The sequence below is a fragment of the Pungitius pungitius genome, chromosome 4 (assembly GCF_949316345.1).
Source record: "Pungitius pungitius chromosome 4, fPunPun2.1, whole genome shotgun sequence".
Classification (NCBI taxonomy): domain Eukaryota; kingdom Metazoa; phylum Chordata; class Actinopteri; order Perciformes; family Gasterosteidae; genus Pungitius; species Pungitius pungitius.
In genome coordinates this window covers 24,400,718-24,415,909 of record NC_084903.1, presented here as the reverse complement: position 1 = coordinate 24,415,909, position 15,192 = coordinate 24,400,718, and the positions used below count along the sequence as shown (strand labels likewise).

Below are 15,192 nucleotides of genomic sequence, written 5' to 3'. Positions count from 1 at the left end.
ATGTTTGCGGCCAATCAGAAACATGGAGCATGGACATTTAGTGTAGTGAGTGTGTGGGGAAGCTGTCACTTGGTCGTATTCAGTGAGATCAGACGACTCAGGCGAGTGGTGGAATGAAGCAGATCGGCCTACGGCAACCCGAGGAAGACAAAAACACATGATTTGACTTTCCCGTGTCGGGCAGTGAGGCCTTCACAAAAGCCTCCTCTAGAGTAGTTTATCCTCACTGTGTCACCGTGAGACACGTGCACTGTCCACACACAGGGACACATCACGTGCATGTGCTTTCTGCCTCGTGCCTCAATGTTTTACAGCATTTAAAGGGATTTTTTTTAGAAACAAACTCTTTTTTGCTGTTTAATATTGAGATATTTATTCATCAGTAACATATAAACTAATTTTAACACATCACAGCACTCACTGTGGTTCCTCTTTATCCCCACAAATAAATGTCCATATAGTAGTTTAAGACTTTTTATCATGTTACATTTTTTGTGCCAAAAAGACGAAAAACATCCTGTGATTGGATCAGTTAAAGTAGAAGCAGGAAGTAGCTGCAGCTGATGCTGTTACAGCTACTTACTGATACCATCCATGTCATAGGAACATCTCTGGTCGTCATGGAAACGGGCCTCTAATCTTTAGGCGTTCAGCAGCTTCTGGTAAAACGAGATATGATCAGTTTCACAGAACTGCAGTTCAGGTTGTGAAACACAAAAGTCCTTCTCTTCATTAGTAAAGTAACACAAGCTAAGAAGGACTCTGATGTTGATCAGTAGGGAAACAGCAGCAAAGTGACCCATCAACACGTGTTCCCTGTTCCACCTCATGTTCTAGTGCTTTGGTCATGTGATGGAGAGCCCAGCATCTGTGCTCTGTAATGTCATTTACTCCATTATAACAGTGTTTCTGTGCATCAGGGTCCGATTGTGCTCATTAGCTTGTGAGATGAAGGAATCAGGTTCCATTCCCTCCTTCCTTCATGTTCACCATCATGAAGCCTGCAGACCATCCTCAACATCTCCACATCTAACTATGAACAATAAGCAGATGGACAGAAGAAGAGGAGGTGATTAATACATCCCATGAGATCTGTGTGAACTAAACACATGAAGCACAACCATTAGTGACCCTGTGGTGGGGACCCTGTTGAGGTCAAATCACTACTTGGGTTCTTAGTGTCTTCCACACAAGCTCAGTGAGGCCTTTAGATGTCTTTGAGTCCTACTACTTGCTCCTCTTGTCCTTCTTTCTGGTCCCAGGGTGTCTTCCTTTGTCTTCATGAGGATGAACTCTTATTTAGAGTGAATCCTCACTAAAGGAACTCATCAGCTCACTGTTAGTGGGGCCTTCTTGTAGAACAGGGCGCTGCTACTTCAGCTGCAAACCAAGGCCTCTCCTCTCCATCCCTGCAGCTAGTGAGACCGTGGTCCACCTCCAGCTCTCACATGGACCTCAACTCAAATGTGAGAAATATGATATTTATTGAAATATAATGAAGTCTCGTTGATATATCTATATAAAAACATCAATATCTCTATATAGAGAGAGAGAGAAAGGGGGGACTAATGGCATTAATCTCATAGGAACATCTCTGGTTGTCGTGGAAACAGTCCTATAATAATAATATAGGGCAAATAATCAGTTTGACAGAAACGCATAAGAGGCGTGTGAATAAGATCTAAAAACTAAAGACCAGTATCAGCAAAGCTCCTCCTCTTCTGGTATGAGGAGATAAACTGAGGACACAACACGAGACCATCAGAGAGACGCAGAGAGACAGACGCACAGAGACAGACGCAGAGAGACAGACGCACAGAGACAGACGCACAGAGACAGACGCAGAGAGACAGACGCAGAGAGACAGACGCAGAGAGACAGGCGCAGAGAGACAGACGCAGAGAGACAGGCGCAGAGAGACAGACGTCTACCTGGTCGTCATGGATCACCTGTTGATGCTGCTGCTGTTGCTATGGAGCTCAGGTAGGACTCTGCTTCAGAGACGATGAGCTTCATTCAGGTCTTTCTGATGGACATTTAAGACAAACAGACACATCATTATTGACTGTATGTCCTCTACCAGCCGCGTGTTGGAATCAAACAACACTAAAGTCTGCTCTTGTTCATAAACGTGACGACGTGTCCTGAACATTCAAGTTAAATTGATGCTGTTTCTATGAAGTCATCCTTCTCTAATCAGTGTGGATTCAGGCATCATCTCAAGTCAAGTGGTTTCTTATATTTTCACATTTGTCCTGAACACACACACTTCAGTCATGGTCTGTATTACAGTTACTTGTTTAATAGTGTAAATGTCAGCATATACGTCCACTAAAGTTCAGGTGAGTTTTTGAGCACTTTGAACCTGAACATTTCAACATGTTCGTCAAAAAGCACAACTCTGCTGTGCCTTTAAGCGTAAACAGGTGATGGCAGTAATCCTCTACGTTACGTATCAAACATGGACCAATTAAAATCCACACATGACGTCACTTCACCAGCTACGTTGGAAACGGAATCGCCGCCAAATTCAAAGTCAAAATGACGTCACTGATTTTAGACCCGTTTTACACGCTGTGGTCGATGTTTTCACCAATAAGACGACGGGTGGATTCTATGTACCAATAATCTATTTATAGCTTCATATTGAATGGATCAATGTGTCTGAATGAAGGCCTTCATGTTCAGCAGTGTGTGTTTTTATTGTTGGTCGCTGTGTGTGTGTGAGTGTGTGTGTGTCTCTGTGAGTGTGTGTGTGTCTCTGTGTGTGTGTGTATGTCATACTGAAGGACACACAATGCGTGTTGTTGTTTTTTGTTGTTGTGTGTCACGGTGGGAGGAGGACATGTTGGGACGTGTCCTCATGTCTTTTTACCTTTGGACCAGGGGCGGATGCTGTAATGGGGGCGATTTGGGCAACGTCCCACCAACTGGGAGAAAGAGGGGGGGTTCAACAAATTCTATCACAGCAAAAGTAGTTTTCAGTGTTCTAGACATTTTATCTGTCATTGTCCAATCAGATTCGTCAGATTCAGGTCACGTTTCAAATGGTGGCGCGCCCAAGCATCCTCCCGTTCACTCTCATGTTAAAACTTTTCTTTTCGAAAATCGAGCCTTCGATGCATTTTCAATGAGGATTTGGGGCTCGCACTTACGCGCTTGCGTCATTCGTAACTTAGCAAAGAGAGCGAGGGGGGGGGGGGGGGGGACAGCGTCATCAAAATGAAATGCATGGAGGCGACAGCTGCGTGTAACAAAGAGACGGCGTATAATAATTTAAATGAGTTTTATGAAGTTACTGACAAGGTCGGTGAGGATGGAGGAATCTGACCTTTCTTTATAAACATTTACACCTTAATGATAACTGTCGTGTTTTTATTTCTTATTTTAAAAAGACCATTGAAGCAGCATGTGTTTGAGAATGTACTGTAGGGGGGAACGCTGCAGCTGCTGCTAGTGTGGAGTGAATTAAAGCAACATTAAAGCAGCAATGTCCCCTCAATGCTGATGTGAACCCTGGTTGGATAAGGATTCAAAACTGGATATGAAGATGAAATCTGATGCAGCTTCAGTGTTAAAACTGATCAAATAATTACTGTCTGTGGTTCTGGGCTGTGGCAATAATTTAGAAAAATAATAGTTTGCAGCAACATGGGAAAAAAACTGAACTAGTTTAAACTGTGAACTTAGTTCAAATATTTAAGTTTGAACTATGAACTGAACTAGTTTATTTTAAAATGTGTGAACTGAACTTTGAACTAGTTCATGTAGAAAGTGAACTTTCCCAAAACTGCGTGTGTGCGTGTGTGTGTGTGTATGTGTGTGTGTGTATGTGTGTGTGTGAGTGTGTGTGTGTGTGTGTGTGTGTGTCATTCTGTTCACGTAGTTGTGCATTACAGTTTTTCTCGATTGTTTAGACACATTTTCTTAAAGCCTCATACTCTCAGAACTCTACACACAAATCTAAAAACACACACACAATAGGCAAAACCCCTCAATACTCCTGCAAAATGAAACTTGACATTCAAAACAATGTCATTTTCTTCTCAAAATGGTATTTTGTTCTCAAATGACAAACCCATGCAAAGGCCCGCGACCAACTGGTGGGTCACGAACCCACCAGTTGAGAAACACTGGCTTAGAGAAGGGGGGTGTGCGTTTGGGGTCTTCAGTCAAACACTTTCCATCTCCAGGCAGAGAAGAATTCCTCCATAGCTTTGGTCAACCAAAGTGACTCAGATCTCATCAGAGTTTACGGTCCTTGGTCTTCCTCGTCCTCCTCGTCCTCCTCCTCTTACTCTCACTCCTCTGGCTCTGTTTCTAATGTTGTCATCCATTGCTCCAAAACAGAAGAGCTCACCTGTTGCCCTTTTATGCTGAAGCTCTGGTTCCTAATTGTAACCCTGTGTGACAGGTGTTCTCCCATGTGACGAGTCAGTGTGCTTAGTAGAGCAATGGACTTTAGAATTTTGAATGACAGTGTTTTTCTTGTGAAAACAACATTTTCTTCATGAAAATTGTGCAGAGAATGCAGAGAATTGTGTGTAGTGCTTTGAAAAAAGTGTGTTTTAGAACTGCAAATTGAGTGTAAAGCAAGAATTGTGCTTGTAGTTTAGCAGAATTGGTTCAGGGGGTTGATGCATGAGTTACATGTTGTGCTCATTGTGTGTCAAGTACCAGGATTTGTGTGTAAAGAATCGAGAAAAACTGTAATGTAACAACTGATGAAAGTTGTACACAAGCTCAATCACATACTCAGGACTTTAATGACATTCACTGTTTATGGTTCCAGAACTCCAGGCTGAAGGAAATCCCACATCAACAGGTAACTAGAGACAGAAGAGAGAAGTAAAGATCCAATGAAGAGGAGTCAGAGGTCAACGTTAAATGAAATGTATTTATTTACTGATGACTTGTTTCTGATCAGTGAGGTTGGTGGGAGGAGCCAGTCGCTGTGAAGGACCACTGGAGGTGAAACATCAAGGAGAATGGAGACCAGGAAGTGGCTCTATATGGACCCTGAAGGACGCAGATGTTCTCTGTAGAGATCTGGACTGTGGCTCTGCTGTTTCTATCAGACACAGAGAGGAGTCCTCACAGAGATCTGTGTGGTGGATTGACTCTGAGTGTCTTCATTCTGGATCTGCTCTGAGGGAGTGTTTAATATCAGATTCCTCTTCCTCCACCGTGGATCTCACCTGCTCAGGTAAGTCCATCAGTGACATCATCTCTGTGTCATGTACTTCCTGTGTGTTGGTCCAGTCCCTCCCTCACTACACACCTTGAATCTGTCTGTACCTGTGAGCCATAACTATGAGCACCTTTCACTTGTTGAAGATATAAACCATCTCCAGCCTCAAATCAAGTATCAACCATGATTGAAGCTTCTAGCAGTGATGGACAGGTCCTCACTACTTCACTCAGGTCGGGGCACCGGACGGCTACAAACGCGGCCGAGGACAAAGCGTCCGTGAGTCAGTCGTCGTTAACCACATGGAGCGATGCCGGGAACGACGCTTTGAAAACTTTATCTTTAACGTCATCAAGGTCTCGTGTCTCTTTTAGGTCTGACAGCATTAGAGAGGGATCAGGTTGATGTGTGAGGAGCAGGGAAAACAACAGGTAACTTCTCATTGCCACTAGGTGGCGCTATGACCAGGATTAAAATGATCACATGGATGTGTACAGGTTAAGGACGTCGTGGCATAAGAGACATACGGAGCAGATTAGATCATGTTTGATCATTAGGGCCAGTTTAGGGGGCAATATTTACATATGCTACGAAGATGGTGGTCATTTGGAAGTTAAGTGTGTTGACTTATTAAACCACGTCCCTTAGAAGCTCATTGGTCCTAACTTATGAAAACAAGATATCAACAAGTTTATATGATTTCTGATGACATTGAACCAATAATCATCAAAAGAAACTCTTGTGAGTATCAGAATCAGCGTTTAGGAGGAGTTGGCAAAAGTGTGTTTTTATCTAAATTCTAAATGGCGTAAAATCTAAGTAGAAGCATTTAAACGCCATGATGGACCTTTTTGTAGAACATGTTCTAGAGAACAGGTGAACTTGGTGAATTTCAAGTCAGTCGGGCATCGGGGGGGAAACTGTCCTACTGTGGTACTAAGTGGTCCAATTTCTAGGGGGCGCTATAGAGACATTTCTTCATTCCAAATGCAAAACCCCCAAATCCGTGAGTCGGGCTGCTGAATATAATCTGTTAGTAACACAGTAATATTTGCTTGAATGATGGAGAATGTCGTTTAATGGATGTTACAACATTCCATCAAACGTGAAGCTCTGGATATCTTTTCATCACAAAGGTCTTTAGATGAAATCAGTGGTTCTTAAAGTGTTTCTGTCACGACCCACTTTGGAGGAAGAAACATGTTCACGTCCACCGACTACAACGTAGACACAGAGATCCATATATGTGAATATTCATGATATATCATCAGAGACTAAGCCTTCCATCACCTTCTCACAGCTTTCTCTAAACCTCACACACAAGATGCTGAACCTGCTTTGAACATTTGTGTGTTGCTGCTTGATGTTGAGATTTCACTTGAGACGTGTGTGCAACAACTGAACGTTGTGTGCAGTGTGCAGACAGCAGGGTGATGTGTAGTTGACATCACAGTGTGAAGAAGGACAATCCGTCTAATGCGGATACGGGAGTGTGAAGTCGGGCCAAACTGGGTCCAGCGATTGGTGCATCAAGGGAACGTTGTGCACTTTTTGTGTGTTAAAAACTGTCATAATTCTAAAGTTACTGACTAACACAAGAACGCAGTGGACCAACACACATGAGCTGGGTTTTAAGTTTTTCTCGTTTGCAAAAGCACGATTTTGATGGTTTAGTTTTAAAGACAGAACACACAAATATCCAAACACCTCCAGTCCTTTGCAGAATGAAACACTACACATTTATCAACATTTTAATGATCATTCATCAAAACCATGTTTAGTCACCACATGAAACACACACGTTGCATCAGGCTTTATTCTGTTTGTACCAGTTACACACTGCAAACCCTTTTAGTACTTCTACTTCTCAGTGATTGGAGGCAGTGAAGTACACAAAGTGCAAAACATGGCCCACATTTACACCACTAAACGCACAACGTGTGCTCACACTTTGTACAACACTAAACACACTTCCATCACACACCACACCAGACCAATACTGCACACTGATGGAAATAGAGATTGTTTTCATCCACATCCTCAAATTAGTCAACAAGTCAACATGCAGACGCACAATGAAACAACAACATGTTTAGTGTTCATGCATCACACAAACATTGGATCTTAGTACAAAAAACAAGAAAAGAAAATGAACATCTAAAGAAAAGCTGAAAACACGAAGCAGGAAAAGCTGCACGTGAATCCGTGTTCACAACATGGTCCACAAGAGATGGACACATTTCATTGGTTACATTTGATCCTGTTTGTCTTTGATCTTCTCCTCCTCCATCTTGGTTGAACAGGTGAACTCACCTGCTGCATCTCATGCTGCTGAAACCTGATGGTCTACCATGAGGCGGCTGTGTGTGACCGTGTGTAACACACGTGTGGTGATGAGCCAGTCAGTGCTGCAGGAAGTGACATCATCAAGTACTTCTGTGTGTGATGTACACACGTGTGTCTGGTGTTGTGCACATCACAGTGTGAGGCTGACTTTGTGCTCATAGAGGTTTGAATGTGGGCCCAGTTCTGCTCCTGGAGGCAACGCTTTGGAGACCTGGATCATACTTTAGTGTCTTTTAAGCAATAAGGAACCAGGCTGATATTGTGGCTGTAATTCACTTGTTTATTATTATCTTTAAAAGACGTTGTGTGTAAAGTTCAACCTGTGAAATCAAATCACAACTAGTGCAGACGTGTGGGAGCCGTCTCATGATTATTAAACACAAGTTATCAGTAAAAGTGGCTCCAATAAACCGGCTTTCCACTACAGAACTTCTCATGACAAGTTGCAGCCTCTCAATTCATCATCAGTGTTGAGTTCGGATGTTTTTAGTTCATCAGTTTGTGTACTTTTCAACGCTTCAATGCTTCCAGCTGCATTCCAGCTGTGATGTCCAGGTGGTGAACAGGTGAACAAAGTGAACCTGAACTCCCTGCTTGGTAACAACAGAATGTAAATAGGGGCTGTAGATGATGGTGGTGAAGGGTTATGTTGGCTCTGTATGCGCGCTACGAGGCACCAGACTCCAGGAAGTGCATGTGTGTAGTTGGGTTCAGGGGTTCAGTGTGCGCTTCTCCCACCGAGTGGAGTTGTGTAGCCTGTAAAACACCAGTGTGCTTGGATTTAAAGTGAGGACTCCTCACTCCTTTGAACACGGGCCAAAGGAAAAGCCAACTTGGAAGAGATGTTGCTTCTAGTGGTGGATTTAGGATCCAAAGGTTCTATGGTGGACGACGTGTGAATGTGGGATGTAGTGTCTGGGTCAGTGAGGGACTCACACTTGGTTCATGAGACACACTGATGAGGTGAAGAAGCTGTTTCTACGCCGGGACGTCATGGTCCTGATGGACAGAGGAAGGGGTTAAAAAAAGCTCAATTAATCTGAATATTTTTGACACACGTGAACTTCCTCCTTTGAACGTATGCAAACATCTAGTGTGGATCCTACGCTGTGTTTTATAGATGAGACCTGTGGACCAATCAGAGCTCTCTATCTTCATGGACACACCCTCTTTATTTAGTGTGTGATGTCTTTAATGTGTCTCTCATCTTCTGTCTTCTCTCCAGACTCCATCAGGCTGGTGGGTGGGTCTGGTCTGTGCTCAGGCAGACTGGAGGTGAGGTCTAACCAGTCTAACCAGTGGTCCTCAGTGTGTGAAGAGGACTTTGACCAGCAGGATGCAGAGGTGGTCTGTAGGGAGCTTGGCTGTGGGGCTCCTTCAGTCCTCCAGGGGGCGCTCTATGGAGAAGTGGAGGCTCCAATGTGGACCAAAGGGTTCCAGTGTGGAGGCCATGAGTCTGCTCTCCTGGACTGTAGAAGCTCAGGCTCAGAGAGAAACACCTGCTCACCTGGTAAAGCTGTTGGACTCACCTGCTCAGGTAGAAGAGGAGCTGCAGCTTTGATCTGCTTCATTTCTGTTCTACTGAAACTCACTTTGTTCTTCTACTGACGACTCTCTTGTTTCTGTTCAGAACCTGTGAGGTTGGTGGGAGGAGCCAGTCGCTGTGAAGGAACCCTGGAGGTGAAACATCAAGGAGAATGGAGACCAGTAGGTTACTATGGAATGAACCTGAAGGAAGCAGATGTTCTCTGTAGAGATCTGGACTGTGGCTCTGCTGTTTCTACCAGAGACAGAGAGGAGTCCTCACAGAGATCTGTGTGGTGGATTGACTCTGACTGTGTTCAGTCTGGATCTGCTCTGAGGGAGTGTTTAAGTTCACATTCCTCTTCCTCCATCGTGGATCTCACCTGCTCAGGTGAGTCCATCAGTGACATCATCTATGTACTGTCTGTCTGTCTGTGACATCACTTCCTTATTGAGGCTCCGTCTCTTTTAATGAAGGGTAAACATGACCTGTCTTCATCTCTCTGTTACAGACCTGCTGCTTCAGCCAATCATCTCTGTGTCCTCCTCCATGTACGGGGTCTCCGAGGCCCAGCAGCAGGGGGCTCAGGTGCTCAGGGGCTCCACCTTCACCATCTGCTGCTCCATCCAGCCACAGTACCCAGGAGGCTCCTTCCAGCTCTCCTTCCTCTCCTTCACCTCAGCACACAACTACACCGAGCCAGCTGTCAATCACTCTGCCCACTTCCTGTTTCCTGCTGCAGAGCCCGCCCACCAAGGAAGCTACAGATGTGTTTATCACCTCTATGTTTTTTCTCATAACTTCTCCTCTGAGAGCCGTCTGCTCTCTGTCTCTGTGGAAGGTAAGCTGACTGTTCACATGCAGCTTAGTGGAAGATGATTGGTCCAAACGGACTGAAGATGATCAGCTGACCACAGAGTCCATGCAAGATGTTTCTGGAAGGACTTTGACTCCTGTCATTGTGTTACACATGTCAAAGAGTAACCAAACCTAAACAACAGCTATAAAGGGTCAGCTAACAATATGCTCTAAGACAGAGTGGTTTGGTTACCATGGTAACCGTGGTCCTCTGAGAACTGAAGCTAACATGAGTTTATGGTCTCTAGTTTCAAGTCTTCAATACAGCATAATGTTTATTTAGTAAATTATGGTCCATTTAGAGTCAAACAGACCATAAAGCAGGGGATGCTTCAGGGCTGGGCTACACACTGATTGACAGGTCTCTAATAGACCATAACACAGGTGATGCTTTAGGGCGGGGCTACACACTGATTGACAGGTCTCTAATAGACCATAAAGCAGGTGATGCTTTAGGGCGGGGCTACACACTGATTGACAGGTCTCTAATAGACCATAAAGCAGATGAACAGTTCAATCAGTGAATATGAAGTAAACAGAGAGTAATTCAGTGTTTGGTTCCATGGGAGCTGGTGGACTCATGGTGTCATGTGATCACTCTCCATGTGTGTGAGCAGATCCAACACCTCTCATCATCAAAGCGGTCCTCCTGCCTCTGATGCTGCTGGTGGTGAACGTTGGCCTTTACTTCTACTGTAAGGTACGGACACACGTCTGTTGGACCACATGAAGCTCTGTGACTAGTCAACTGAAGACAGGTGCTGTCATGTCTCTCCAGACCACCAGGGGGCGGAAGCTGGGCAGACGGGAGGACTTTGAGCTGGATCATCATCACCTGGGTGTTCCTGCAGCTGAAGAAGAAGGAGCTCAGGGAGCAGAGTAGCTCCTCCAAGGAGCTCCTCTCACATCCAGATGGATTTGTAACACACAACCAGCATCAGCTCACTTTCATACGCATGTTTGCTTCCAACAAGAAGGCTGGAATATCATGTGACTTTATTAGAGCCTGTGTTTCTTCCTCTCTCTTCATACCTTCTGACTTCCTGTCTGTGGCTCTCAGCTCAAAGCCCATTGGTTCCTGCTCTAAAACACCTCACAGGTATAAAGTTGAATAAAGTAGACCTGAGATCAGGTTTAGCAGAGTCCAAGCAGCCTTAGAAACCAAAGACTATGAGGAACAATGTGAATGTGATGCATTAAATCAGACAGACATGAACCATTGACATCCATCTTCTACCTTCTGTACAATGAAAGTCAATGATGAGAACCTGCTGGTGTCATCAACAGATGTGATGGAATGTCTGTCCTTAAGGATTTTGCCTAAATGTTTTTTTGAGAAAATAACTTTGCTTTTTCATGATTAATACTTCAGTTTGTACTTTTTACTTTTCTTTCTTATTACAGGGTTACACTTAAAGCTTTCATCACAATTTTGTTTTTTATTCTTTATAAATGCACTTACTTTAGTAATCAATTAATATACAATTTGTTTTAATTAAGAATATTGCCTTTTCTAAAATAATTTGTTTTGCTTTTTACATTTTAAGGATTTTACTTAAATTTGTACTTTGTGATTTACTTTTTTAATTTTGTCTTAAAGGAATTTAGACATGTTGCATAATAAAATATTTGACTTTAATCCCAAGTATTGTGTTTATTTCTGTCAGTAATGACAATTGATATTGATAATATTATGCTCTTAAGAGACTATAACCCAATGGCGGGCCACATGGGGAGTGACAAAACTATGGACCGGATAACGGCCCGATTTCACTGGCCAGGCATTTGGGCGGATGTGCGCCGATGGTGCGCGTCCTGCCCGCAGTGTCAGCTGGTGAACTAGCCGGCCATTCCGAGAGCGCCGTTGCGACCGCTCCCGTTAATGGAGGTGCCAATGGGCGGTTGAGGGGGTAAAACAGGCTCTCTGCGGGGAACCACTTCTTCATACACCTGACTTTTCTCTCACTTTTATCTTGCAGACTGATGCCTGAAAGGGAAAAACATGCATCAAGTGTTGAAAGCGTTGAGGATCAGTGCACCGGTTCCACCACTAGGCGGCCGCAGCGCGCTACAAACGGCGGTGGCTACATCCAAGCTAGCTCCTGCAGAACCGGCTTAATCCGGTTCTCAGCAGAAGAACAACCGACAGTTGGCGCTGTTGCGCTGATGTGTGTTTTCATGTTTTACAGGAACCTTCAATGAACAAATAAAGGTGGATGAAGACACAGAAGGAGCCACGGGAACCAGCAGGTACCCACAGGTCCTACGACATCTACACTGATGGAGGTCACGTGCTCAGGCGTAACCGGCGTCACCTCCTGCAGACGTGTGAACGTGACGCAGACCGGGTACTTCCACCAAACAACCACCAGATGGAGCCTGAGGAAACTGAGCATCGATCCGTACAGCAAGACCCTGCAGGTTCAAAACAACCACGTGACTGCACTCCCACTAGATCAGGCCGCACAGTGAGGCCTAGAGACATATTGCACTTGTGATGCCCAACAGAAGAAGAACTGGAGGAGATGTTTATGAGAAATAAACATGTTTATGTTTGAAATACTTTAACTGATAATTGTCTATATGCAAATCATCAGAAATGTTTACTATCCCATTTGGCGAGTCCGTGTTTTAAGGGGCATTTGGGCGCCCTGGTCTCAGCATGGATGCCGTCTCCCCCTCACATGCAGCCTCCTCCTCCCCGACTCCTGTCCATCACGTGGTGTGTTGTGGGACCTGCTTGTTGTGGGTCTTGCTGCGGATCGGCATGTGTTTGCCTCCCAATCCCCTCGTAACATTTGAAGTTTAGCGGCACGTAACGAGCCGTTTTCTGGAAAGCCAAACTCTTTGGTCCAGTACGGGAGACACTGCACGTGTTTCCCCGTGTTTCTGCTGCATCTTATACACAACTGGACCCGAGGGGTCCGTGTGTTTTGCGGCCCCATCTTTTAGTGGCGTGGACCCAACCGGTGATCTTATTACAACACAGTCGTCACCGTAAGGAGTAGTTTCTTTATACAAGGAACAACTTTGCAAAAACCCCACTCAATGCATTTAGAAGTCACCACGGTGTGCAGTTACTTTAGTAGAATTCACATACTGCTCAATAACAAACGTCTTATTTTACCTGCGTAGTCGAGCGACCTGCGTCACCATCTCGGGGGATTTGTTCCGTGTGAAATCTTTATCGCACACAATCCGATCTACTTTCACATGAAATGACGCATTGGAAATATCCCAGAATCACGTACAACACTGAAAATAAAAATACCCAAATGCTAAAAATAATCGTCTCCCCCAAACTATAAAAACCACTTCCTCAGTCATCCGTCTCCGTTATGGTACTTTTTACCCTTTTTCATAATTGGAATTTCAGTGTGTAGACATAAATGATTTTTCTGTGGACACATGTGACGTCAATCAGGACTCCTTTGGTCTCCTTTGTCTCTTGTAAGGAGACATGAGGCAGGATCTTCAGCTGGTGATCCTGGAAAAGGCCTCTTCCTCCGTCCCAAGAGCCTGATGGACGGTCAGCGCGTCCTGTTTGTGACCCAAATTGTTGTGGAATGTTTCAATAAAAGTAGTTTGGGAGAAGAGAAGGATTTGTTTCTAGTCTTGATGAACGATCAAAGGCCTAAAAGTCCTTTTCTTGCTTCCAAGCAGGAGGTCAAACACACAAACCCGTATCACGGTGCTCTGTGGAGATGGCGTCTCCCAGCAGTCAAAGCGCTGAGTTTTTATTCACACACACGAAGGTCATCCCCAGCGGCAGGTGGCCACGAGAGGCTTGGAACCCTAAACACTAAACCATCTGGGAGCACATGTGAAAAGTCACAAAGCAAGTGAGGAAAGTCGAGGTGACAGAGTGGCTTTGTTTGAGCGTTTGTGTGAAAGCACGTTGACTCGCCTCCTTCCTTCCTACACGGCTGCAAAAGGACACTTTGGAATCATCCTGCTTTTCACACATTGCTTCAATACAGACAATTATCACTCTTTTAGCATAAGACCATGTTAGAACATATTGGACCACGTCGGGGAGTCTGAAGTCCACCAGCTTCCAGTCCGAGCCGCTCCATCCACTTTGCATCTAGAGGCCCAACGGGAGGCGCTGAGGTCATTTCAACATGGGGGAGCTTCTCATTTAGAACACTTCATGAGATGAAGATGATTCTGGATTCATTGCTTCATTCAGAAAGGTACATATAAATGACATATAAATGTTTAAAACCCACTAAAAAATAAGAATTCCAAACTGAAATGTCAAAAGTTTATTTTCATGTTAAAGAAACAAGACAAAATACAAACATGTTTTCCATAAAGAAACATTTGTTGATGTGTTAAACTTTTATTGAGAAACTCTTCTTAGATCTTGTTCTGGTACTTTCCTGCTCTACACTCACACAGGAAGGAGGCTGGATGAGCTCACAGAGATGTTGATCAGCTGATTGACGGTCACATGGACCAATGGGTTCAGAGCTGAAAACCTCCTGCAGCTTCATCAGCAGATGACCCTGAATGTAGTGATACATATTTCTCTCAAACATACCATGCTAAACAAGAGTGTCTTAGAAAGTGTATAATAAAGTATATATAATGATACATTTAAGTAAAAGATTTAAAAATGACATGCAAATTACTCTAGTCAATGTTGGCAGCCAATCAGAAACATGGAGCATGGACATTTAGTGTAGTGAGTGTGTGGGGAAGCTGTCACTTGGTCGTATTCAGTGAGATCAGACGACTCAGGCGAGTGGTGGAATGAAGCAGATCGGCCTACGGCAACCCGAGGAAGACAAAAACACATGATTTGACTTTCCCGTGTCGGGCAGTGAGGCCTTCACAAAAGCCTCCTCTAGAGTAGTTTATCCTCACTGTGTCACCGTGAGACACGTGCACTGTCCACACACAGGGACACATCACGTGCATGTGCTTTCAGCCTCGTACCTCAATGTTTTACAGCATTTAAAGGGATTTTTTTAGAGTCTCAGAATTCAAACTTTTTTTTTGCTTTTTAATATTGAGATATTTATTCACCAGTAACATATAAACTCATTTTAACACATCATAGCACTCACAGTGGTTCCTCTTTATCCCCACAAATAAATGTCCATATTGTAGTTTAAGACTTTTTATCATGTTACATTTTTAGTGCCAAAAAGACGAAAAACATCCTGTGATTGGATCAGTTAAAGTAGAAGCAGGAAGTAGCTGCAGCTGATGCTGTTACAGCTACTTACTGATACCATCCATCTCATAGGAACATCTCTGGTCG

General features: G+C 44.1%; 1 protein-coding gene across 1 annotated transcript in view; it reads left to right on the top strand.

Annotated features, from left to right (window-relative positions):
* Positions 1-1,937: 1,937 nt before the first annotated feature.
* The window catches only part of LOC134127299 (scavenger receptor cysteine-rich type 1 protein M130-like), a gene marked incomplete at both ends in the record, with an annotated part of 21,551 nt that continues 8,296 nt past the window's right edge, over positions 1,938-15,192 (top strand). Inside the window, 2 exons of the mRNA XM_062561731.1 lie at positions 1,938-1,983; positions 8,211-8,233. Coding sequence (XP_062417715.1) covers positions 1,938-1,983; positions 8,211-8,233 — 69 coding nt within the window. The remainder of the gene's footprint in view (positions 1,984-8,210; positions 8,234-15,192) is intronic.